General features: G+C 40.2%; 1 protein-coding gene across 1 annotated transcript; it reads right to left on the bottom strand.

The window, feature by feature from the left end:
- Positions 1 to 1,220: 1,220 nt before the first annotated feature.
- LOC150069121 (golgin subfamily A member 2-like) lies at positions 1,221 to 3,881 on the bottom strand. The gene has a single exon (XM_090330489.1). It carries the CDS (start codon positions 3,879 to 3,881, stop codon positions 1,221 to 1,223), a length of 2,661 nt encoding a protein of 886 aa, XP_090186615.1.
- Positions 3,882 to 25,206: the final 21,325 nt, after the last annotated feature.

The following is a 25,206-nucleotide window of genomic DNA, read 5'->3' as shown; positions in this document are numbered from 1 at the left end:
TTCTTATCCTTCATCCTTCTATATTTTCTTTCTTGTCTGTTTTATTTCTTCTTTTTCTTCCTTTTTTCTGTGTTCTTCCTCTCTCTTCATCTTTTCTTCAATTTTTTTGCACTTTTTTTTTCTTCTTTCTTTTTTTCTTTACTATTATTCTTTCATCCTATTTTTTTCTTTCTTTGTCTCTATGTTTTTTCTTTCTTCCATTTTTCTGTCTTCTATTTCATCTTTTCTTCATTTTTCTTTTTTCTTTATTTCATCTTTTCTTCCATTTTCTTTTATTGCTTTTTTCTTCCTCTTTTTTCTTCCTATTTCTTTTTCTTTCTATACTATTTTTTATTGTCTTTCATCCTATTTTTTCTCTTTGTGTTTTCTTTCTTTCTGCTTCTATTTCTCTTCATATTTTCTTCCATTTTTTGCTCTTTTTTCTTCCTTTTTTCTTCCTATTTCTTTTTTCCTCTACTATTTTTCTCGTCTTTCAACCTATTTTTTTCTTGTCTGTGTGTTTTATTTCTTCTTTCTTCCTTTTTCTCTCTTCTTCCTCTCCTTTTTTCATCTTTTCTTCCTTTCTCTTTTTTGCTTTCTCTATATTTTCTTCCTATTTTTTTCTCTTTCATTCTTCTTCCTTTTTATTTTTTCTTTCTTTTTCGCTTTATCCTTTCCTTTTTCATCTTTATTTTTTCTTTTTTTCTTCTTCTCTTCCTTCCTTCCATTTTTTCTCTTCCTTTCTCTTCCTTCTTTTCTTTTGTTCCTTCCTTCCTTCCTTCCTTCCTTCCTTCCTTCCTTCCTTCCTTCCTTCCTTCCTTCCTTCCCTCCTTCCTTCCTTCCTTCCTCTTTTTTTTCTTAACTTTTCTTAAGTTTTCTTTTTCATTGGTCTTTCACTTTGGTCCTATCACTCGAGTTTAGTACTGTCCCTTAAGTCACACCTTCTCAATTTCTCTTGTCTTACATCATCTCTTTCCATGTTGTTACACATTCCCTTTTTTACTTCGTCATTTTAAGTTGGAGCCTCACACCTGTTCTGTACAGTTTACCCATGTCTATAGCCTTCCTTGTTGTTCTTTTGTGATTATTCTATATACTAACAATAACATATACTCCTTCCCTGGCAACCAATGGAGAAGTGTCTAGAATTTTGGACCACCTACCATCCATTTATATCAATGCTTGAAAGAATATTATCCAGATATTTACTTCTCCTGGTGGTGGCTCCAAATCTTTAGTTATTATTTCATATTTACCATTTGCCTCAGTTTAAAGAAGAAAGAGGCAGAGTGCTCATTGCCTGAGCCTGAAAGCGCTTGGTCGTTCTGGACATTAGGAAGCAGTGGCACGATATGCCCTGTGGTAGGAGCCTCTAGGGGGCCAGGCATCTCAGCCTCTACCTGGGCAGGTTCAATATCATCTTCAAGTGACACTTCCTCAAACTCTTTCTTCTCCTCTGGAGAAGTCTTCTCAGGTCCAGTCTTCTCTGGACCTGAGTATTCTGAAGTAGTTTCAGCAGCAAGGCTTTTGGTTTCTACTGGCATCTTGCTCCGGCAATCTGTGCTTTCACCTGCAAGGCGCATCAGAAGCTCCTGCAGCTCCTCCTTCTTCTCCCTCTTTTCCTGGGAAAGTTGGTCGACATATTCATCTTTTTCCCGGTACAGTTCATCCAGGACTTCCATCTGTTCTTTAGAGAGAACTATGGATTCTTCAATGGTGCTGATACGCTCTATCAGCTGGTTGCTCTGATGCTGTAACTCTTCCAGTTGACTCTGGAAGTCTATCTTGTCAGGCTGGTCATGGATGAAGCAGACTTTTAGCTTTTTGTGTTCCTGTGTATCTTTCTTCCTGTTCCAAGACACACCACGGCCCCAGCTCTTGGGGAACAGGGCCTGGCACTTGATCTTTGTCTGGAACTGGGATGCCAGATTGTCCAGGCATGAGCAGCGGGCCTGCTGCTCCTGCAGCTGCTTGTTCAGTCTTAATTTTATTGATTCAGCAGCTGCTAGTGCGTTCAAATAAAAATCACCGATGGCTTGTGGGTTGTCATCATCTTCCGGGTAGGTTATATCTGGTGGAGTTGCCTCCTCACCCTTTTCTTTGTTGCTTACTCCTTCTTCACCTTCCCCGGAATAAGCTAGCAAGCTCAGTTGAGCCCGCAGCTTCTCCTTCTGTTGTCTAGTTGTTTCCAGGCACTTCAGAGTGTCCTGTAAATTTTGAGTTACCATTTGATCTTTCAACTTGCTTTGCACCTGCTCCTTCTTCAGCTGCTCCAGCAACACGGTCTGCTTTAGCACATGCTGCTGCAGCGCCTCCTTTTCTAAGGTCAGCTCCTGATTGGAGGCCACGTGCTGATCGCAGGTGGCTCTGAGCTCCTGTAGCTGGGCTAGGAACTGGTCATGCAGCTCCTGCAGATTTTGAGCCATTTGGCTCTTGGTTTCAGCTACCTCTTTCCACTCTTCTATCTTTTGTTGCTGCTCCAGCTTCTCCTGCTGCTCCAAGTACAGGACTCTGGTGAGTTCCCCCTTCTCACCGGTCAGCTGGTGGCAGGCAGCCTGTAGCTGGGCCAGCTTGTATTTCAGGTCTTTGTTGCGTGCATGTGTGCAGCTCGATGTCTCAAGGATGTTGTGATGATCCTCATCCAGCTTCCTCAGCCGTTCCTGCTGCTCCATGTTCTGGAGAGCGAGGCGCTGGTTTTCCTGTAACTGGTTGTTAAGTTGTTCCTCCAAATTCTTCAATTCTTTCTGCAACTGGCAGGCCTGGGCCTGCAGCTGCTGCACAACCTGTGATGGTTCTGCAGGGGGCTGCTGCTCTGCCAGCTGCTTCCTCAGTTCTGAGAGGTTGTTCTCTAGCTCCGCTACCTCACACAACTTTTGCTCTCTCTCTTCTGTCATTTGGTTTATCTTCTCAGAGAGCTGTTGGACCTTCTCTGCCCATGTGGACTTCTCCACCCTCAGGTCCTCTGCCAACTTGTCTCTCTCCCACTTTAATGTGGTCACCAGACTTTTCAAATTGTCTAGTTGTCTTTTCATTGCTGCCCGTTCCAGCAATGCATGCTGGAATTGATTAATTCTGCGTTTCATGTTGGCTGTTTGTGTCGAGAGCACTTCCACTCTTTCCTGAAACTCGGTGTTCTCTCTTGCCAATTTGTTATAGCTTCTGATCTTTTCCAGGAAGTGAACCTTCAAGTTAGTCAGGTCTTCGGTAAGTTGTTGATTCTTTTTTTCGGTCTTGTTCTGCTTGGTGGTGACTGCAGACAATGCAGTCTCTAGCTCTAACATGCGTTGCTGTGAAGCCCGCAGATGACTGGTGTGGCCTTCACGTTCCATTTCGCTCTCGGCTACGTGTGGCATGTGAGAAAGGGTAGATTTTATATCACCTTCATTTGAAATCAGCATCTCTATTGCTATCTTATGGACTTCCAGCTCTTCTTTCAGTGCTTCTTGCACGTGAGCGTTCTTCTCATTCTCTTTGTCATGTTGATCTTGAAGGTCTTTCCTTTCTTGCCTCAGTAATTCAGCCTCGCTCCAGAGCAGTTGGTTTTTTCTCTTGGTGGCATACAAGGAAAACTGGAGGCGTTGGCAGTTACTCTCCAGATCGTCAGTAGCGCTGAGATCCATAACACTCCTGTACCTGTCAGCTCTGACTGTGCCTGAAGGCAGGGGAGGCTCAGGGACAGCATGCTCTTCTGCTGTACTCTCACCTGAATTACAATCCCCAATGGTGTTTGTCTTGGGACTTCCTCCATTTTTGGTCTTCTTCTTTCTTTTGAAGTATTTTGAAGATCTATCAGAGCAATTCTGCTGGAATTCTTGCACTAGTGTCTTTCCTGCAGCTTTTTCATTTTGTCGTGCTTGTTCAGTCTTCCCAGCTCTGGGACGGGAAAGATGGTTGGGCCACATTCCCAGGCTTTTTAAAAGTTCTAACAACTAACTCTAACTCTATTTCCTATGTCTTTTTCCTAATCACTAAAAACTAACTCAATTACCTATGTCTCTTTCCGCCCAAATCACCTCAATTCTCTCCAACTCTCTCACTCACCACGCAGCCACCTCTACCCTCTCCAATTGCTGTGGTGTAAGTCCACAGAGCAAATTCCGGTGCTATATAAGCAGCATGGGATGTGGGTGTGGCCCGACTCTTGAATCCCATTGGTCAGACAGAAACATGAAATAGTAGGGGGTGTGGCCTGACTTGTGATCCAGGCAGAATGGGTGGAGTCATGATGACAGCTGCTCCTGCAGTCCCATTCCCATCTAACCTTGTCCAGTTTGGTTGGGGGGGGGGCAAGTGTGGGACCCACTTTAGCTGGATAGGTACCCAATTTTACACACAGCTATGGCCACCAGAGTTTCCCCCAGGCTTTCCATTGTCCTTCAGGAAGAGGCATCAAGAAACACAGCTCTCTGCCCATGTACCACTCCATACTGAAGTAGCTCTATTTTTCTAACCTTATTTGCTGACACTTGTATTCTGATGAGGGAATCACAGATTCATAATGTTTTTTTAAATTTTTGTGGGTCATAGGACTTGAACTTTGAGCCTGGGCACTGTCCCAAGCTCTTCATCTCAAGACTACCACCCCCCCCCCTTGAGCCATAGCCCCACTTCCCCTTTTCTAGTGATTAATTGGAGATGAGTCTGGTGTTCTTTAGTGCCAAGGCTGGCTTTGAAGCTTGATCCTCAAGTCTCAGCTTCCTGAGTAGGTAGGGTTACAGGTGTGAGCCACAACGCCCGGCTAGTTCCGTTCTTGATATATCCTGCTCTTCCAATTCCAGAGAGACTGGAGGGCTCAGGGACCTCCCGAGTCCAGGCTCCTCTCCACAAGTATTGGGGTTGGCTCCTGGAGGCCATGCCTAGCACAGCATCTGTTCTACACACTCTGGCTGATGATCTCAGAGGAATCAAAGGCAATCGCGGGAGAAAGGAGAATGTCCGAGAAAGTCCATGCTGCTCCCACCCAGGAGGATGTGAAATCCAAACGTGTACAAAAAGAATAGCTTGCACATGACTGAAAACTTCGGCTAGACAAGCGGTCAACAACCCAGCCACCTCCAAGTGATGTGTCTAGAATCTAGGTTCTGGGGCAGCCCTTTACTACTATAGAGCCTTTGGACATCTATTTCCGCCCAGAAGTGCTTGCATGCCCTTCAGAGCTTGGCTGAAGTGATTAGTGAGTTCATTGGGTATGGCCAGCTTTTCCTTCTCATGACCAGCTCTTTGAGGTTCTCTGCCCAAGCCACTGCTTTGGATCAAGGCATGGTCTCCAGAAGGCCACTGTGAAATACTTGTTGCAGGGATTCAGGGATAGCAGTGACTCCTTAGTCCCTCGACTAAGCTGGAAGCTGGTCTTGAGCCCTTAGAAAAAGAATGATTTGAGTGGGGCCCAGTCAGTTCCCGGCTCTTGTGTTCGCATCACAGTTGCTCGGGAGGCGGCTGCCAGCTTGAATTCCCTGAGCCTCAGGTCTGCAGGTGCGGATCTCCCTGGCCTCAGCGCCCAGGAACCCACTGTTCCTCTAGCCACTTCCATTCCGGACGCTGTGATGAGCTCCCTCATTATAACATACACGTTATCAACGAAAATGTGTAGAAACATACGTTTATATAGCTTTCAGAAATCCCAGATAAACTCAAGAAAGAGTAACTGTAAAGAAGAATCAGAAAACTGCAGACACAAACAAGGAAGGGATGGGGGCAGGAGCTTAAGATACTCCAGGAGAGTGACTCACACCCCTCCCGTTGGTGCATTCGAGCTGCTCCCCTTGGGCCAGGAGCCCATGCGATGCCAGTTCCAGCACCAGCCTCACCAATCCCCCTCCCCCAGCGCTCTGAACCGGATGGCCGGCTAGCGCTGGTGGTAAGAGCGAGCTGGGGCCCAGCCTGGACACAGCGGCCTTACTGACTCCTCAGCCGTTTGAGCTGCTGGACCAGGGGCACTCATCTGCCTGCGCCTGGCTAGGCCTCACTGCTCCCGTGTGGCTTTCAGGTGGGTCACCTGCAGTGCCAGAAGAAGCTTCCTGTCCATTCCTGTCCAAGTCAGATCATCCTGCTAAGACATTTCGCGTTAGCTACTCAGAGCTTTGGTTTTGGATGGTGATATCTGAGATAGGGTCTTGAAAAGTTTCCTACCCTATGATCTCCACTTTGGAGCAAATTATTATTCCTGATATCTAATCCTTGCAATCCCTGATAAAACAGGCTAGACTTCTTAAGGTCCCTGGTCAAGCACAGAGACAACGCCCCTGAGTCAGCTGAGTCACAGAAGCTGAATCTCCGCCCATCAATCCCCTTTAGATGAAGGGACCAGTCATTTTTGGAAAGTGAGACAGGATAATTAGAGATATTAGAGGTAGTGGAAAGAATAGAAATTGCACTTGTGTTTCTTTTAAAATAAAGATGGGGGATATGTCGGGAGCAAGAGTGGAACCCTGATCATCTTTGACATTTTCAAAAACAGAACATTATTTGGCTTTATTTTAAATGTCACTTCTCTGCAGGTGAAGAATGTCTTCACTTTGGAGATTGTAGGATGGAAGGACTCATGCTTAAAAGAAATGACTCTGTCCTTGGGAAATAAAAGTAAGGAATTGCTGAGTCACATGAATACAACAAGTGATAGGAAAGGTCTTGATTAATCTTCAGAATCCCGGGATATGTAAAGAAGCATTCTAGTTTAAGTGTTATAATGTAGGTGTTTGAGTTCCAATTTCATTGGAATTCCAATTAACTAACTCTGAGAATTTGATCAAAACAACCATCTGTGCTTCCACATCTGTAACAGGGAAGTTAACAATAACTCTTTAGTCAATTCCAAAGTTTTTGTTTCCCCAGGAAAGTATTGAATATCTCATTTTTGGTCTCCTCTTCTACAAAGTTGGCTAAATTTCCATGCCATTTCAAGCTATGGGAATGAGTGCTGCTGCATAAATATATGAGCATACTTTGAAAACTAAAAAGTTTAGTACATATGATAAATTGATTTAGGATTGCAGATATTTTTTAAAAATCATGTACTGGAGATTAGTCCTCTATCCTCCTAAAATATTGACTTATTTAACTTTTTTTTAAGTAGGAAAGCATTACAGCTGCACATTAATTTACTTGGATCAGTTGTCTTTTTCATATTTTTTCATTCATATGGACATCTTATCTCACTGAAACAGAAATTCTGTTTTCCTCTTTGGACAAAAACATGAAAAGATTATTCCTGGAATGGTCCTTTCCTAAGTCTGTATCATAAGGCTGCAGTATGACACATGAGATAAAGGGAAAGTGGCAAGACATGATTCTATTCGACAGAGTTTGCTCTTTTACTTTTCTCCGGAGCAGTTAGTAAGAAATACAGTATGTTCCTAGGAGAAAGCAAGGTCCTTGTGTTTGTGAACTGGCTTCCTGCTCTGTTATTCCTGCTTCTTCATTGAGAATCTTCATCGTTCTACCTAGATGACATTCTTTGAAGTTATAATCTGGCACAACTTAAAAGAATTTCTTCAGTAAATAGTCTTTGGGAAGATAACTCCTCTAGTGTTTATTGAGCCATACAAAATCTTACTCTATAATCCATTCTGTTACCCTGATCAAGCTGAATGTCCACGAATCACTGCACCATCCTTTCTTCTATACTTCTGTTCAGTTTGTTCCTCCCTTTTATTTTTAATTATTTTTAATTTTTAATATTGCCAGTCCTGGGAATTGAACTCAGGACCTACGGACTGTCGTTGGGCTTTCTCAAGGCTGGAGCTCTACCATTCGAGCCACAGCACCATTTCCTGCTTTTTTCAATATATATGTGGTACTGAGGAATCGAACCAGGGTCTTTTTGCATGATAGGCAAGCACTCAACCGCTAGGCCAAACTACTCTTATCTTTGCATTGTTATTTCTCCCAAAGACACCACAGGACATGTTCTACATTCTTCAAATTCCACTCAAACCACCAGCAATGTAGCCAGTGACTGATGACTCACACCTCTCTGCTTGGCTACTTATAAGGCTGAGATCTGAAAATCAGGGTACAAAGCAGTCTAGGCTCTTATCTCTAATAAACCAGTAAAAAGCCAAAAAGTTGAGATGAGGCTCTAAAAGGCTAGCCTTGAGTAGCTATAGTTAATGAAGAGCTCAAGGCCCTGAGTTCAAGTCCCAGTTTCAGCACACACACATACACACACACACACACACACACACACACACACACACACACACACACAGCAAAAACAGAAGAAATGATCAATTCTCTGATGAAGATTTCTATTACAATGCTCTTGAAAGCTGGAATATCTGTATCCTTTAGGATTCCACTTGCTTTTCACCTGTCCATCAATTTTGGCTTCCTTACCTTCATCTCTTGTCTTTAATCTCTCTCTTTCTCTTTCTCTCTCTCTCTGTATACATAGATAGATACAATTATCTACATATATACATATATGCTATGACTGACTATATCTTTTTCAGATATTACAGTAAGTAGACCTATCTTTGGCATTATGGAACCCAGTGACATTGCACTGTAGAAAGCATATTTCAGAAGTGTAAAATAGCAGAGAAAACCATTACATTCCACGAGCCTCACACTCTGTCTCACTCTTACTATCATAACCAGGAAGCTGAGATCTGAGGAAAGTTAAAAAAACAAAAACAAAAACAGAAGCCAGCATTGGTGGCTCACACCTGCAATCCTAATCCTAGGTACTCAAGAGACTGAGGTCTGAGGATTGAGGTTCAAAACCAATCCAGGTAGGAAAGCCCATGAGACTCTTATCTCCAACTAACCACCAGAAACCTGGAAGTGGTGCTGTGGCTCAAGTGGTAGAGTAGTAGCTTTGAGCTAAAGAGCTCAGGAATAGCATCCAGACCCAGAGTTCAAGCCCTACAACTGACCAAACACACACTCGCGCGCGCACACACACACAGAGAGAGAGAGAGAGAGAGAGAGAGAGAGAGAGAGAGATTCAGCTTATTCAATCATATATCTTGAAAATACGATATTCACAGTATAATATATTGGAAATGAACTTCACAACTTGGGAGGGGGTAGAAGGGGGGTAAGTAGAAGAAAAACATGGGAAGGGATAACAATGTTCAAGAGGTAATATATTCACTACCTTACAAATGTAACTGTAACTCCTCTATATATCACCCTGATAATAAAATTTAATATATATAATGAAAATTAAGAACAGAGAAGTAAAACTAACTGCTAGAAAATGAAGATGCCCAGAAAGTACACTGTCTGTCATTCAACATATGAAAATTATAAGTAGAAATCTACCACTTATTTTTAAAGTTTAATAAGGCAATCTGGCTACAAAAGGTTATGAAATAGAAATATAGGAATTCTGGAAAGAGATGCTGAAAAATAAAATGACAAAATATGAGATGCCGTATTAGAAGAAGCACAAGAGAAAAGAAAAAATTGAGAATATAATTAAGCACATTAAACTTTTAAATGAGATTCAAATAATTAATGAAAAATGATGCATGTAAGGGCTTGAAAATGGAATCACAAAATAGATTAAAAAAAAACAGTAAAAGTGACAGATATGACTGGCAAAGCAGATCAAATAAAAACGTAATGTGATCCCTGGAGAAAGACTGAAATAACAAAAAAGCAAACATTAAAAGGTAACTGAAAGAAGGTTATTTTTCTCTTTATAAAGGCTGAGATTTATATCTTGATAAAACAGATCAGAGTGTTGGGAGAAATGGAGGAGAATGATGGATAGAGTGATGTTGATAACAATGCATTGTACTCATACAATGATATGCTGAATTGAAGCCCTTTTGAGCAACTACATAAAGCAAGTTTTTGAAAATTAAAAATATAATATATAAATTCAAAGAACAGCAGATCACATACTACGAAAAATGACTCAGATCAACAGCTTTGAGCTATTCTACATAGTTTTATTTTGGCTTTTTACAAAATGATAACCAGGAAAAAATAGGGAAAACCTTTATTCATAATACCACCAAGAAGGTAGGTTGGCCCCAGATTACAACAACATTTTGCAATGAGAAAAAAAGTATCTCTTATTTGAAGAAATAAGACAGTTTTAAAAACATCAAGAGTAGGTGCCAGGATAAAGCTCATAATAGTGGAAAAGACATATACTTAACATAAAGGGTAGGAGGAAAAAAGTAATTAGACAAAAGAGGAGTTGGTGCGGTGCACAGGGCATGGAGGCTCACGCCTGTAATCCTAGCTGCTCAGGAGACTGAGATCTGAGGATCAAGGTTCAAAGCCAGCCTGGCACAAAAGGACCTGAGACTCCAATTAACCTCTAGAAAACGGGATTGGGACTTGGTTCAAGAGTAAGGCAGTAGCCTTGAGCTGAAGAGCTCAGGGACAGCGCCCAGGCTGAGTTCAAGCCACATGACCACAAAAAAAATTATGAGATGGCTTCTAGTTATTTATATCCGGAAGGTTGCCCAACCATTTTCACAAAGCAATAGTGTATATAAAGAAAATTAATAAAACTAAACTTTGTGAGAAGAAATAGATACAAAGTTTAATAGATCATTTGTAGAGAGTTGAAGACCTATAGAAGTGAACTGCTACAATATTTACATTTTCTCCTGGCAGCTATTCTTAACTTGTTATACATTTGTAATGTGATTATGATTAAAGTAATTCTATCTTTTATGTGAGTTGGATGGCAAATAAATAAAATGAGGAAGATTCTAAAATATATAAGGGCTGGGAGTTTGGCCTAGTGGTAGACGGCTTGCCTAGCATGCACGAAGACCCGAGTTCGATTCCTTGGTACCACATACTTAGGAAAAGCCAGAAGTGGTGCTGAGGCTCAAGTGATAGAGATCTAGCCTTGAGAAAAATCCAAGGACAGTGCTCAGGCCCTGAGCTTAAGCCCAGGACTGGTAAAAAAAAAACCAATATATTATAAAATTATTGCAGAATAAGATTATACCCACGTGCTAACAAATGAGATTTATTCAGTTATTTATTTATTTATAGAAAGAGAATTTACATGGAGGCAGAAAGCAGGATGTGAGAACGTGCACATAAATGAACGTGATTAAAGAAGGCAATTCATACAAACTTAATGCAAAACAGGAGAGTTTATTGGCACATGCAGGATAGAACAACCTGAGTCTTGATCCACCAGCCAGATGTGACTGTACCAAGGGTAGAAAACTAATCTAAGAACAGTGGGATGAGGTAGGATGAGATATGACAGAGCTTAAACCACTATAAATGAATATCTATACCCTAAATAATGTTATAGTTATTTTCTCAAAATGGAAATGACTGATGAAATGGGTCAAAGCCCAATAAGAATAAGAAACCGAGTTTCTTTCAGTCCACAGAGATCAATGTTACAAAATATAAACAACATAGTTAAACCAGCCTCAGATTGACGTATCTTAAATTGTAAGCCTTGAAAATAAAGAATTTTATCCTCAATTTCTCTGGTTATAGCCTGAAATTAGTAAGACAAAAGAGAAAAATCTGAATAAAAATTTCAAAGTGGAAATAATATGGAACACATTTGAACGACCATATAATTCTTCCAGATAATAACAAAAGCAAATAAAAGTATTGTTTTTATTTTGCCAAAAATGCATCATTATCAAAGAGGATTCATTCAAGTAATGAAAAAAATGTCTATTTCTCACATTGTAGGCTGTTAATATATCTAAGGAGAAATGTGATTTGATGATATGCAATCCAATTTTGGACAAGTTAAAATATGTTCATAAAATACACTATGCAAGATGAACTGGTAGATATTAACATCAGGCAAATACATGCTTTATTATAAGGGACTTATATTACAGCACAAACCATGTTTTAAAGCAACACAGGAAAGGATTTTGCACCAAACTCAGGGTAAAACAAACATTCCCAGAAGACTCATTTTTTTAAATGTTATATGTTATTAACTAACATAAAGAAGAAAAGGAGAGTGTTAGTCTATAAAACACGGAGTAAAGGCATAAATGATATTTGCAAATGATATAATTATACTGCTTGAAAACACAAGCAACTAACTAAAAACCTGGTATAGACAGATACAGAAGGTATCAAATTGCACATTAGAAATCAAAAGAGCCCATGTAGAAGAAAATATTGGAGGATACAATGAGGAAAATATGTTTTTAACAGCTGCCAAAGACAAAAAATATTAAGAAAACTTAAACTTAACAACATGTTGCTTTTTTATATAAGGAAAGCTAACATAATATCAAAGGTCTCAAACAGAACAATGAATGAATGAATGTCGCTGTCCCCTCGGCCAGCAAGGAAGACGCAACAAGTGAGACTTCTTCTCGAGCAGCAGTTTATTCAGCAAGCTTACAGCTATGCCGGGTCGACGCCGACTTCCTCAAAACCCTGGGCTTTTATAGGCCCATCATCCAATCACATTTGCTTTCTTACAATTCTATAGCCAATAATATAAGTACACCTCTATAGCACATTCTAAACAAGTAGCAATATGGCATTACACATACTTCCAATCATGCATAAAGCTCAAGAACAATCACATCTTTTCCTGGAAACTTTCAGACAAACAACTCAGTGGCGTAACCACAAGGCGGATGCCAGCGCCATCTTGTAATGGCGAATGTAATAGCTCTCTACATCTCCCCCTTTTTTCTTTTGGCTGAAAGTATAGAGAATTCGAGTAGGAATTCAGAGACTGGCCAGATCTCCAAACGCCTTCCCTATTTTCTCATACTGAGGGTAAGGGATCATGCCTGTCTTAGGTTGGAGAGATGCCTCTTGGTTCTTACCCGTCTTCAACATCCGATACTCGAGCATCGGAGTCTGTCTTAGGTTGATACCAAGACCAATCTCTACTCTTACCCGTCTTTGACTACTGATCCAGCATACCCAGCCACACTTGGGGGGATTCTTGTTGCTGCAGAGCCATAAGAGCTTGTTTAATGACCATGTGATCACGTTTTCTTTGTCTGATAATTTGTCTGCGCAAAACCAAAACAAACCAACACAACAATCCTAATCCAACACATAATATAACAATTAAGGACACGCTCCCAGCCCATTCTTTAACCCAACCAAGGGATTGAGAAATCCAGTCTACCAACTCTCCCACAGTAGCAATGTTTACACGGGTGGAATTAACAATCATAATTTCATGCCGTAATTGATTAGTAAGATTTTCAAACTCTCGAGTCCAAGATCCTTGAAGCATACGACCCAATTCCCGGGATAGATTTGCAGCATAGGAAAGATTATAATAATCCAAAGAAGTAATACATAAACCAGATGTGGTTCCTACACATGTTAATTGAGCAAATTGAAACATATAATCCATTTGTTCTTGCAACAAGTCCACTCTGATTTAAAATCATAAGTCCTCGGGCTAAATGCTGATTCACTTGCACTTGAGTATCCATAGCTTGTGAAACCGCTTCAGAAAGTGTATTTACAGCAGTCGCAGTCTGAATGGAGGTAACCATAGCGGCAGCAGATGCAACAGCAGTTGCAATCAACGAAGACACCAAAATAATCAAAGCAGTCACTCCAAAATCACGTTTTGATCTTCTTTTCAATTTCACTATTAAATTCTCTTCAGAAGCTTCTACTGGAATAGGAATAAAAGTAGGCATACGCATAACCACAGCAGAATCAAACTCACTAACATTCCAGCACTGACTTAAATAACATACAGTAGAGGAACAATTTATAATCCCATCAACAACATCAAATGAATTAAAAATAACAAACATAAAAGGAAACCATACACATACAGGGGTAGGGCCATAACTACCATTAAATGCACAATAATCTAGGGTAACATTATTTCTAGGTGCCATAGTTGTACAATGACATGGAGTTGATGCCTTAGTTGTACAAGAACATGAAGTTGAACTGGGGCAACATGGTCCTGAACCGGGACAGACCATCATAAAATCACTTTTAATGGTACTATTACAATGCCTAAACTCTCCTCCATTAATAAAAGCCAAAGCATTACTAACACTACAAGCATATTTCCCACAAATTAGCCACACATCAAAAGGATTCTCAGTATCTTCATCTGCTCTTTGAAAAACATAATCACGTCTACATGGAGCATGGGTAAAATTCCCAAAATCAGCAATAGCAGGAGAAAAACGAAAACCAGAAGCAACATGAGCATATCTAGAACTCTGACAACCTGTCCACTCCCAGGGCCACCAAGCACCGCTAGTACATTTTGGAAACAATAAAGGAAAACTTTTTGTAGATCCATATTGAATTTCCCCAATTTTCACATGATCTCCATAAGATGGAACATACCCCGAATATCCCACCAATCCTGCCTTTTGAGTTAGTGTAGAAACTGTTGTTAAATCACCATTTGCCTGGGGATAAAACATTCCCATATTTTGTCGATGAAGAATTATACAGGCACTCAAATTCATAGATAAAGTAAAACACAAGGTTCGAGTTAAATTCAAACTTAAGGAAAAATTTCCACGTCCAGAATCATAAGGAATAGAAGGTAATTTCAAGGAACTGTTAGTTGTGAATATATATGGATATACTTTGGAAGTACTAGTCACTGGCATTGGCAGGGGAAACGTCTTCATTATTGCCCACAGTACTCGAGTCTCCATCAGTGGCCACAACAGCATCATCAGTAGCAGCAGCATCGACAGGATTTTCATGACGCTCATCCTTCTGCACTTCCTCACCAAACGTTCCGGCACCCAAATAGGATCTTGTGATTTCTGTGGAAACACACAAACAGCTCCTCGTACCCAAGAGAGCACGGGGTCTGGCCCATTCCATTGGCCAGTTAATACATCCTTCCATTTTACAAATCCTTTATGCAATCCTATAGCTGGTGAAACATGTCTATCAGCGGCAGAATGGCCTTGAATAGCCAAATTTAAAAAATTTAAAGTAAAGAGGACTAAGGAAATTCTCTCTTTAGGTGTCCTCTTATGTCCAATTCCCTCCTTTTGTTTTTGTAAATAAATCTTTAAAGTGCGGTGAGCACGTTCCACGATACCTTGTCCTTGAGGATTATAAGGCAGTCCATGTGACAACTGTACTCCCATGGTTTGGCAAAATTGAAGGAATTGTCTGCTAGTATAAGCAGGGCCATTATCAGTTTTTAATAGATAAGGCATGCCCCAGGAAGCCCAAGCTTCCAGGCAATGAGTGATTACATGATGAGTTGTCTCTCCACTTAAAGGAGTGGCATGAATAATTCCTGAACATGTATCAATCGAGACATGTAAAAATTTCAACTTTCCAAACTCCATAACATGGGTAACATCCATTTGCCAAATTTTTAAAGGAAGAAGACCACGAGGATTAACACCCAATGACGCAACCGGTAGGTGGGTAACACATTTTGGACAATTTAACACAATTTGTCTGGCCGCCTGCCGGGTTAACTTAAACTTAGATTGTAAAGTACGGGCATTAACATGAAAATGACTATGAAATTCCTGAGCTTGTCGTTCCGGGGTAAAAACAGTAAAGGCCATTTGCACACGTGTGCACTTGTCCACTACATCATTACCCAAACTAATTGTTCCGGGTAATCCTGTATGAGCACGTATATGAACTGGAAAAAATGGAGCTTTGCGGGCACAAATTAATTCCTGCAATTGTGCAAATAATTTATAAACACTACTACTTTTGCTGATAACCCCAGCAAGTTCTAAACTTTTCAAGGCATTTACTACATAAAGGGAATCAGAAATAATATTAAAAGGAAAGGGACAATTCTGAAATACAGCAATAACAGCTTGTAACTCCACCTTCTGTGCCAATCCAGGTTGAAAGTGACATAAAACTGGTTGCTGTCCTTCAATTAAATAGGCCCCTAATCCATTCTTAGAGCCATCGGTAAAAATATTAACTGCTCCAATAATAGGTTGTTTTGCTGTAACTACCGGAAAAACCACGGGATGTTCTTTAAAAAACTGTAAAAAAGGACTCTTAGGATAATGATTATCTATTTTTCCTGTAAACATACAATTTAAAATAGCCCATTCATCAATGGTGGCACTTAAAACCTGAATTTGATCAGAAGTATAAGGAACTATAAGAAGATTAGGTTGACAACCAAAGTGTTGTATACTAAATTTAATACCCAAAATGGACAAATTTGCAACGGCTGTGGGATAGTATTCAATAGATTTTGCAGGTGACAATTTAGGGTGAACCCACGCCAAAGGTCCAGTCTGCCACAAGATTCCTGAAGGCTGTTTAAAAGAAGCCAAAATAATTAAAGAAATTTCTAGTCCTGGTTCTATTCTTTGTAAAAATGCTGAATCCAATCTTTCTTCCAAGACTTCTAAAACTCCTCTGGCTGCGGGGGTTAACATTCTAGGTGAGTCTAAGGCAGAATCACCTTGTAATATATCGAATAAGGGCTTTAATTCACTGTTGCTCATAGGGAGGGAGGTTCTAATCCAATTAATATCTCCCAACAATTTCTGGAAGTCATTTAAGGTCTTAAGGTTGTCTTTTCGTAGTTGCCATTTTAAAGGCCTTATCTTTTGAAATGTTATAATGCTCCCTAAGTACTGAGATACTTTATATTTCTGAACCTTTTCAGGGGCTATGAATAAATTCTTATTTTCCAAATATTTTATTAATAAGGCAAAGGCTTCATCCAATATTTCTTGATTTTTAGAGGTCAACAAAATATCATCCATATAATGTAAACACCTCACTAATGGAAATTCTTTCCGTAGGGGGAGTAACGCGGTATGTACATACAGCTGACACAAGGTGGGGCTGTTAGCCATTCCTTGAGGCAATACCACCCATTCAAAACGTTCATCCGGACTTTCTTGATTCACAGAAGGCAGGGTAAAAGCAAATCTACAGGTGTCCACATCATTCAATGGAACGGAAAAGAAACAATCTTTTATATCAATGACGTCTACAGGCCAGCCCCGAGGTAGAGCAGAAAGTAAAGGCAGTCCTCGCTGCACTGGCCCCATGACCTGCATTTGATTATTAATAGCACGCAAATCATGTAATAATCGCCATTTTCCAGATTTTTTCCTAACAACAAAAATAGGAGTATTCCAGGGGGAGACTGAGGGACGAACGTGTCCAAGTCTTAATTGTTCCTGTACTAAATTTCGAGCTGCAATCAATTTTTCAGAGGGAAGTGGCCACTGAGGAACCCATACAGGTTCCTCTGTTTTCCAACGAATGGGTATAATATCCTCAGTGGCCCCTAGGGAAAACCCAGGCCTAGATTTTTTGGGAGTTGTACTACTGATACTGGGGAGGTGCGTCCCTGTAACTGTTTTCCCAGCCCAGAGCCTGGTTGAAACCCCATCTTAGACATAATTCTTTCTGCTTTACTAAAAGAGATATTGGTAAGTTTAAAGTTCATTTGCTGTAAAATATCTCTGCCCCAAAGGGAAATAGGGACAGCAAGAACAAATGGTTGAAATATACCTTTATGCCCTTCCTCATCTTTCCAATTTAAAAAGGCAGCACTTAATCGTGGATTAGAGGCATAGCCCAAACCTTGAAGCATTTGGTTAGTTATTTTCAGGGGCCATGACGCAGGCCAATCGTGTTGTGAAATAATACTTTTGTCAGCCCCTGTATCTAAAAGGCCCATAAAATTCTTTCCATTGACTGTTAATTTACACATAGGTCTTTCATTGAGATCCAGGGACAAAAATGCTGCTGTGCCTGAAGAGCCAAAACCTTGTTGCCCTCGAATATTATCTTTAGCAGGAAAAATTTTATGATGACTAGGAAGTAATAATAATTGAGCTATACGATCTCCGGGGGAAATAGCCGTTATGCCCCGGGGAGACTCAACCATAATTTTAACTATTCCCTGATAATCTGAATCTATCACTCCTGGATAAATACTCAAACCTTTTAGGGTAGACGAAGAACGTCCTAATAAAAGTCCTACTGTATTCTCAGGGAGGGGGCCTTTAAAATCTGTATTAATGAGTTGAACTCCCATCTTAGGAGTTAATATGAGTCTGGTGGTGGAACAGAGGTCGATGCCTGCGGAACCCGGAGTGGCTCGCCTCGCTGACTCGGATGTCTGAGGGTCGGCCATGTTTCGGGAGGCGGCGGGGAGGCAGTTGTCATTGCCCCATATATTTGAGGGCCCTGGGGACGTGGGCCCCGGAGGCCGTTTTTTGGCAGCTGAGAATCCTGTGGGGGCAAGGGCTGTCCTTCCTTATCCTTCACTGAACGACATTCACTAGCCCAATGGTTGCCCTTTTTACATCTGGGACAAAGACCTGGTAAAGCGCGCCCTACTGGTTGGTCCCCAGTCCTTCCTTTTTCAGGACAGTTTGTTCTTATATGTCCTGGTTTACCACATCTATAGCAGCTACCACTTCCCTTTATTCCTTGTCTAGTCATTTTAACAACTGCTGCAGCCAAACCTGCATTGGTTAGAGGTCCCCCAATTTCTCTACATACTTTCAACCAAGCCTCAATTCCTTTGGTCTTATAGGGAGTGATGGCAGTCCTACATTCCTTGGTACATTGCTCATATACTAGCTGTTTTACTAAAGGCATTGCTCTATCTGCATCTCCCCAGATTTTACTGGCTGCCTCAACCATTCTGGCCACAAAATCAGAAAAAGGTTCAAGAGGACCCTGAATAATTTTGGTCAAATTTCCAGCCACTTCTCCCCGATTAGGGAGGGCCTTCCAAGCTCGAATGCAGATAGCATTAATCTGAGTATATACTTCATTTGGATATCCATTTTGATCATTCACGAAATTTCCTTGGCCTAGAAGCATGTCTCTGTTCCAGAACGGTCTGCCTGCCTCCACGTTTCTCGCTTCCTGTTCATTGGCAAATTCCATCCAAAAAACTTTCCATTCTAAATACTGTCCAGGACTTAAGCAAGCTTTCGCTAAGGAAGACCAATCTGCGGGGGTCATGGCATATCTACCAAATGCCTCAACAAGGGCTTGCGTAAACGCCGCATTGACCCCATAGGTTCTCACTGTCTCTGCTAAAGTTTTAACAGTTTTGTAATCTAATGGTTCATGATATCTCTGTTGATTTGGCGACTCAAAAACAGGACAACCTAAGCAAAGATCATTTTCAGCCTGTCGCCAAACCTCTGCGTGGCGTGTACGCCCTGACCCCCTAATAGGTGGGGGGTCTGGAGGAGGTGGAGCACTTAAATCTTCCCAATGTCCTGTACGTAAATTCTTTCGGGCTTCTTTTGACCTCCTTAAGCATGCCTCAAAGGCACCTTCCTCGGCCTCTAAATTATCCATCTCCCCCTCTTTTGGCAGAGGCGGATAGATAGAGGGTATCACTCTTTCAGTTATTTTAGTAGGTATTTGTTTTTCAATGGGCTCCTCCGTCACACTACTCTGCCTAGACAGGGACAAGGATCTATTCTCTTCTTTAAATTCCTCTAGAGCTATCTTTCCTTCCACCAGGGCAGTGCTGCACCGTTCATCAGTCATGCAGCTCCTAATTAATTTCCATATAGGCTTCACTCCTGGTCCGAGTCTGCCCTTTTCCGCGGCTCTATCTAAATCTTTCCCTAGCTTTTCCCAGGCAGGGAGTGAGAGGTTCCCAGAAACTGAGAACCAAGGAGCCACCTCTTCTATATTTAATAGAAAGAGTCTGAGTGTATTTTGTTTCACTTTCAATTCCTTTGCTCGCAAAAGAGCATCTAAAGCTGTTACTAATTGTGTAGATTCCGAGGCCCCCATCTTATTATGGAGAAAACCTCCCGCTCTTTCTTTATCTACAGAAAAGAGCAAAAGTAATTGGTCCCCTCTGCCCAGGACTTTAATTGGTCCTACTCTCCCAAGACCTTAATAGGTCTCTCTTATCTAGGACTTTAATTGGTTCCCCTTACCTGGGAAACTTACCGGTGCACCACCTCGAGTTCTGAAGTCTGTTGGAAATGAAATCCCCGTACGGGCCACCAGATGTCGCTGTCCCCTCGGCCAGCAAGGAAGACACAACAAGTGAGACTTCTTCTCGAGCAGCAGTTTATTCAGCAAGCTTACAGCTATGCCGGGTCGACGCCAACTTCCTCAAAACCCTGGGCTTTTATAGGCCCATCATCCAATCACATTTGCTTTCTTACAATTCTATAGCCAATAATATAAGTACACCTCTATAGCACATTCTAAACAAGTAGCAATATGGCATTACACATACTTCCAATCATGCATAAAGCTCAAGAACAATCACATCTTTTCCTGGAAACTTTCAGACAAACAACTCAGTGGCGTAACCACAAGGCGGATGCCAGCGCCATCTTGTAATGCCGAATGTAATAGCTCTCTACAAATGAAGACATCTGAGTTGTCTAAAATATAATAAATATAAAAATTGAAGCCTGTCAGTCCCCACTAAGTATATATACATATATATCATATATCATAAGCATGTGTAAATGTGTGTATATATATATGTAATGTGATGTTTTAAAAAATAAATATCAAGCCCTTGTAATTTTCTGTCTTTTCAATAATGGTCACAGTTTCGTATTTTGTTTATGTATTTGAACCAGAATACTCTTTTTAAAGTCTGTGAATAAAACTAAATAAGAAAGCAAAGATAGCAAAAGCTCTGAAAATGGAAAAATCAAGGAAGTAAATTCTTCCTCCACCAAATATCATAACAGACTTTTCTGCCCAAAGCTTCTATATTCCAAAAGGTTTGATGATGATGTGTGAACAGACAGACAGACCAGTGGTATCAGATAAAAATCCTAAAATGATGCTACATATATACAGATGTTTATCAAATGAAGATATTTCAGATCTGTGGAGAAAGGACATGAATATAATAATAATAATAATAATAATAATAATAATAATAAACTTCTGGTGCCATTGCTTGCCTTTCAAAAGAAAAAGCCAGGTACATTCAAGGAAAATTCTCAATAGATTAAAGATTTAAATGCACACATTTAAAGGTAACCATAAATGAACCTAAAGTAAACACAGAATTAATTTTGTTACCTTGGCATAAGAAAACTTCATGTAATCCAGAAAGCAATAAATTATGAATACACGGATATACCTATATGATCTTTATAATATCGTGATGCATATTCCATGGGGGCAGGGAGAAGAGCTAAGCAGTTAAAGAGTAATGTTTCATACATGAAGAACTGTGCAGGTGATGAGCATTTGACAGAATGGAGGGACTTTGGGTGGGTAGGAATCCAAAACTTGTAAAAAGTAGAAAGAAAGCTAAATATAATGCTTTGTATTGGCAAGGTGATCATTATATTGAGGGAAAAGGTTGGAGATTTGGTAATGGCTTCACTGACTGGAAAGTGTTGAGGATCATCTAGGGCCCAAAGTGTGCCAAGAATGAATAGACAAAAGACCTGTGGTCAGTCTAAGTACTGTCAGTGCTTAGCAGGTTGAAATGTAGATTGGAAGAGTTGGAAGAACAGACCTACACTTCATCAGCCTTGTGGAAATGGAAATTGTAAGAGTGTAGAAAGAGAAGAACAGGACAGGATTCTTAGAAATACTTTTTATTTATTTATTTGTTTATTTTTGTTGGTCTTAAACTTTTTTTTTTTTGCAGGGCTTAACTCTGGGCCAGGGAATGTCCCTAAGCTCTTCAGCTCAAGGAGGTTACGCCTTGAGCCACAGCGCCACTTCTGGTTTTCTAGTGATTAATTGGAGTTTAGTGCTCGGGCTGGCTTTGAACCACGATACTGAGATCTCAGCCCCCTGAGTAGTTAGGACTGCAGGCATGAGTCACCATGTCAGTCTTCAGAAATACCATTTTTTGCCAGTCCTGGCTTGAACTCCGGGCCTGAGCACTGTCCTTGAGCTTTCTCAAAGCTAGAGCTCTACCACTTGAGCCTTAGCACCACTTCCAGCTTTTTCCTATGTATGTGGTACGGAGGAATCAAATCCGGGTCTTGGTGCATGCTAGGCAAGCACTCTACCACTAGGTCAAACTCCTGGCCCCCAGAAATACCATTTTTAAAGGTCTACTTTAAACAAATCAAATCCATAAAGGAAATTAAGTAATCACAAATATGGAAAGAAAAAAATTAGGAATTGAATTGGGAAAAACTTTCTTTGAGACAATTTCAAGAAAAGTTAGACTAGACTTCTACAAATTACAAAAAAACAAAAGTATAATAAAGACTGACATACATCCATTTTTATAAGAAATACCAGAATAACTCTTTCCTGTTGTTAGAAAAATTGCCCGGAGAGATAGCAATAAAAGACACACAGCAGTGGTATGAGGGTGGAATGGGAAGGAGAAAAGTGTAAGCTGCTTGTCACAAATTTAGTTGTAGGAAAAAATCTGGGCCATTAAACAATAGCTAAAAGGATTGAAAAAATGATGGTATTAAAAATAATATAGCAGAAATATATATTTATATGCAAAATGAGACACAGCAGCAGAAGGAGCTATTGGAAGTCCTAAAAGCAACAATACTGTGAAGACTGCATAAGTTTTAGGACTTGTTTTGAAAGGTTAGGTGCAGACTCAATTTCTTAGGTCAACTTTCCGATGGAATTGGAAAGAAAGGATCTAGACAAGATTTTTGATAGACAAGGATGAGCTAAAACCAGGACGGTTACTTATGATTAATCTGTGGTGAAATAAGAGAAATTCTCTTATTATTATTATATTATATATATGTAAATATGTTTACAAGAGAATTCACACACACACACACACACACACACACACACACACACATACACACACAATGTTTCTGAGAATTTTCAAAAAAGTTTTTTGTTTTACTTTGGATATTTTTTTTTCCAGTCCTGGGCTTGAGCTCAGGGCCTGAGCACTGTCCTTGGACTTTCTCAAGGCTAGAGCTCCACCACTTGAGCCTCAGCACCACTTCCGGCTTTTTTCTATGTATGTGGTACCGAGGAATCGAACCCGGGTCTTCATGCATGCTAGGCAAGCACTTTAACCACTAGGCCAAACTCCCGGCGCCTGGATATTTTTTTGTACCAGTACTTGGGTTTGACTTTAGGACCTCAAGTTTTTACTTGGCTTCTTTGCACAAGGATGGTGTTCTAGGACTTGAGCCATATCTAAATTCAAGGTTTTTGCTAGGTAATTGGAGATAAGAGATTCACAGATTTTTTTTTCTGTCCAAGCTGACTTCAAATTCTGACCCTCCTACCTCAACCTCTTGACTTAGATATGATTACAGGCATGAGATACCAGTGCTGTTATTGTTGTTTTGTTTGTTTGTTTTGTTTTGGGTTTTTTTGTGTGTGCTCTTCAGCTCAAGGCTACAACCCTACCCTTAAGCCAAGCACCACTTCCCATTTTCTAGAGGTTAATTGGAGAAAAGTTTCAGTTCCTTTGTGCCCAGGCTGGCTTTGAACCTTGATCCTCAGATCTCAGCCTCCTGAGTAGCTAGGATTACAAGCGTGAACCACCTTCCCTGGCTTCAAACTAGTTTATTTGCATGATTGCTGATAGTATCCATGAAATGAAATTGAAGTATCATGCCTAAAACACAGAATTATTTTGTCACCCAAACCAATGGGGAATGAGATTCTGATACAATTTTTCAATATTTTTATATTAATGTGGATGGTTTACTATTTTAGTTCATTTGACGACAATTGGAGGAAGAATATTAAATGTTTATTATATAAATATCACATGTTCTTGATCTATTCATCTACTGAGGGGCATCTGAGCTGCTTCTATACCTTGGATATGGTGAATAGTGCTGCAATGAACATGATTGTGGAAGTGGCTTTACTGTATCCTTTTTTCGTAATCTTTTGGTAAAGTTCCTAGGAATGGAATTGCTGGACTATAGGATAGTTCTGTGGTTTAAAATGCAGCATATAGACTCAGTGAAACTTTAGTCATCCATTAGGAATAATGATATTACTTCATTTGCAAAGGATAGGTGTACAACTACTTAAAAAAACAGTAATTTTGAGGGAGTCTGTTACATTAGTTGAGATGATCCCCACATTGGTAACTTGGCTAATGTAGACTAGCCCCGGATGCCTACTTGCAAGTTAGAGAACAAGAGTAACAGATAACTTCAACAAGCAGCCTCTGAACAAAGAGGGCCAGTAATCAGTGCAATCTATTGCTGAAGGACTGGAAGGCACCTGGACTGTCACTGGTGTGTGTCTACACTCAAAGCTCAAAGACTCCCATTCAAATTGCCTAGAAATAATGGCACTAGAATGTGCACAAAAGAGTTTCCTTCTTATTCTGCTGTTTCATTCTCTTTGGGCACTCAGGCTATTAGAAGGTACAGTCTGGTCAGCATAGATTTTTCTGACTCAGTTCACTGACCCCCATTCCAATCTTCTCTGAAAATAATAAGACAGACTCAACTAGAGGGATCTTTTACCCACTGGCAGGGATCTCGAAATATGCTCAAATTCACAACTAAGATCGACCATCTATTTACATAAAAAGTGAAGAAAATGCGTGACTGACCAAGCTTTGAGAGACCTGAACTTCAAAGGGCATTGGAGAGTTCAAAGTCTCTTATAACCTTGGGCTTCAAAAGGCATGTTTGAATTTTCTATAGCTTAACAGTATTTTGCTAAGGTAAACATTTAAAATATATCAATCATGTTGTTATGTTTTGTCATTTCTAAAGTGCCTTTAGAAATAAGAATGGTCCTAACAGGCTTTCATTGTCTGGATCACCAGTGGTCAGGCAGTGGTTAATGGCTGTCGAAAGTATAATCTACAAAGCACAGTCCAAGATCATAATCACACTTTCAGATTAATTTTTTCCACTTTGGGAGTATGATAGAAACAGAAGAAAAGGAATGGTAGCCCATAGATTTTGCCTATTTACTTAACAACATGTCTATTGAGGACAGATGAATTCACTACAAAGCTAGGTAACATAAAATAATGTAATGATCTAATAGAGGTATGATGATACATCAGTGACTAGATATTACTGTTTTCCATGCTATTTGATTAATCTATGGTTTATGTCAGCTGAAAAATGAATATTTTTATTTTGTTGTTCATTGATAAGTACTAATTGTACTTTTATGGAAGGTTTCAGTAATGGTGATTGAAATCAGGGTCTCCCCTTCTTGTTTGACTCTTTCAAGCAAGGCTGGCACTCCACCACTTGAGCCATAACTCCACTTCCAGGTTTTTGGTAGTTAACTAGAGATAAGAGTTCTACAGGATCTGTCTTTGAACCAAGAGCCTCATATCTTAGTCTCCTGAATAGCTAGGGTTACAAGAGTAGGTCATCAATTGCCTGCTATAATTCCACATATTCCTAAGGTGTTGTATGATGC

The sequence above is a fragment of the Megascapheus bottae genome, chromosome 1 (genome assembly GCF_031878675.1).
Source record: "Megascapheus bottae isolate mThoBot1 chromosome 1, mThoBot2.hap1, whole genome shotgun sequence".
In the NCBI taxonomy this organism is placed as follows: domain Eukaryota; kingdom Metazoa; phylum Chordata; class Mammalia; order Rodentia; family Geomyidae; genus Megascapheus; species Megascapheus bottae.
The sequence above is the reverse complement of the archived record's forward strand: the minus strand, read 5'-3'. Positions and strand labels throughout refer to the sequence as shown.

Bases quoted from the DNA above. Each gene is read 5' to 3' on its own strand.
- LOC150069121 (XM_090330489.1), bottom strand. From the start codon at position 3,881: ATGTGGCCCAACCATCTTTCCCGTCCCAGAGCTGGGAAGACTGAACAA.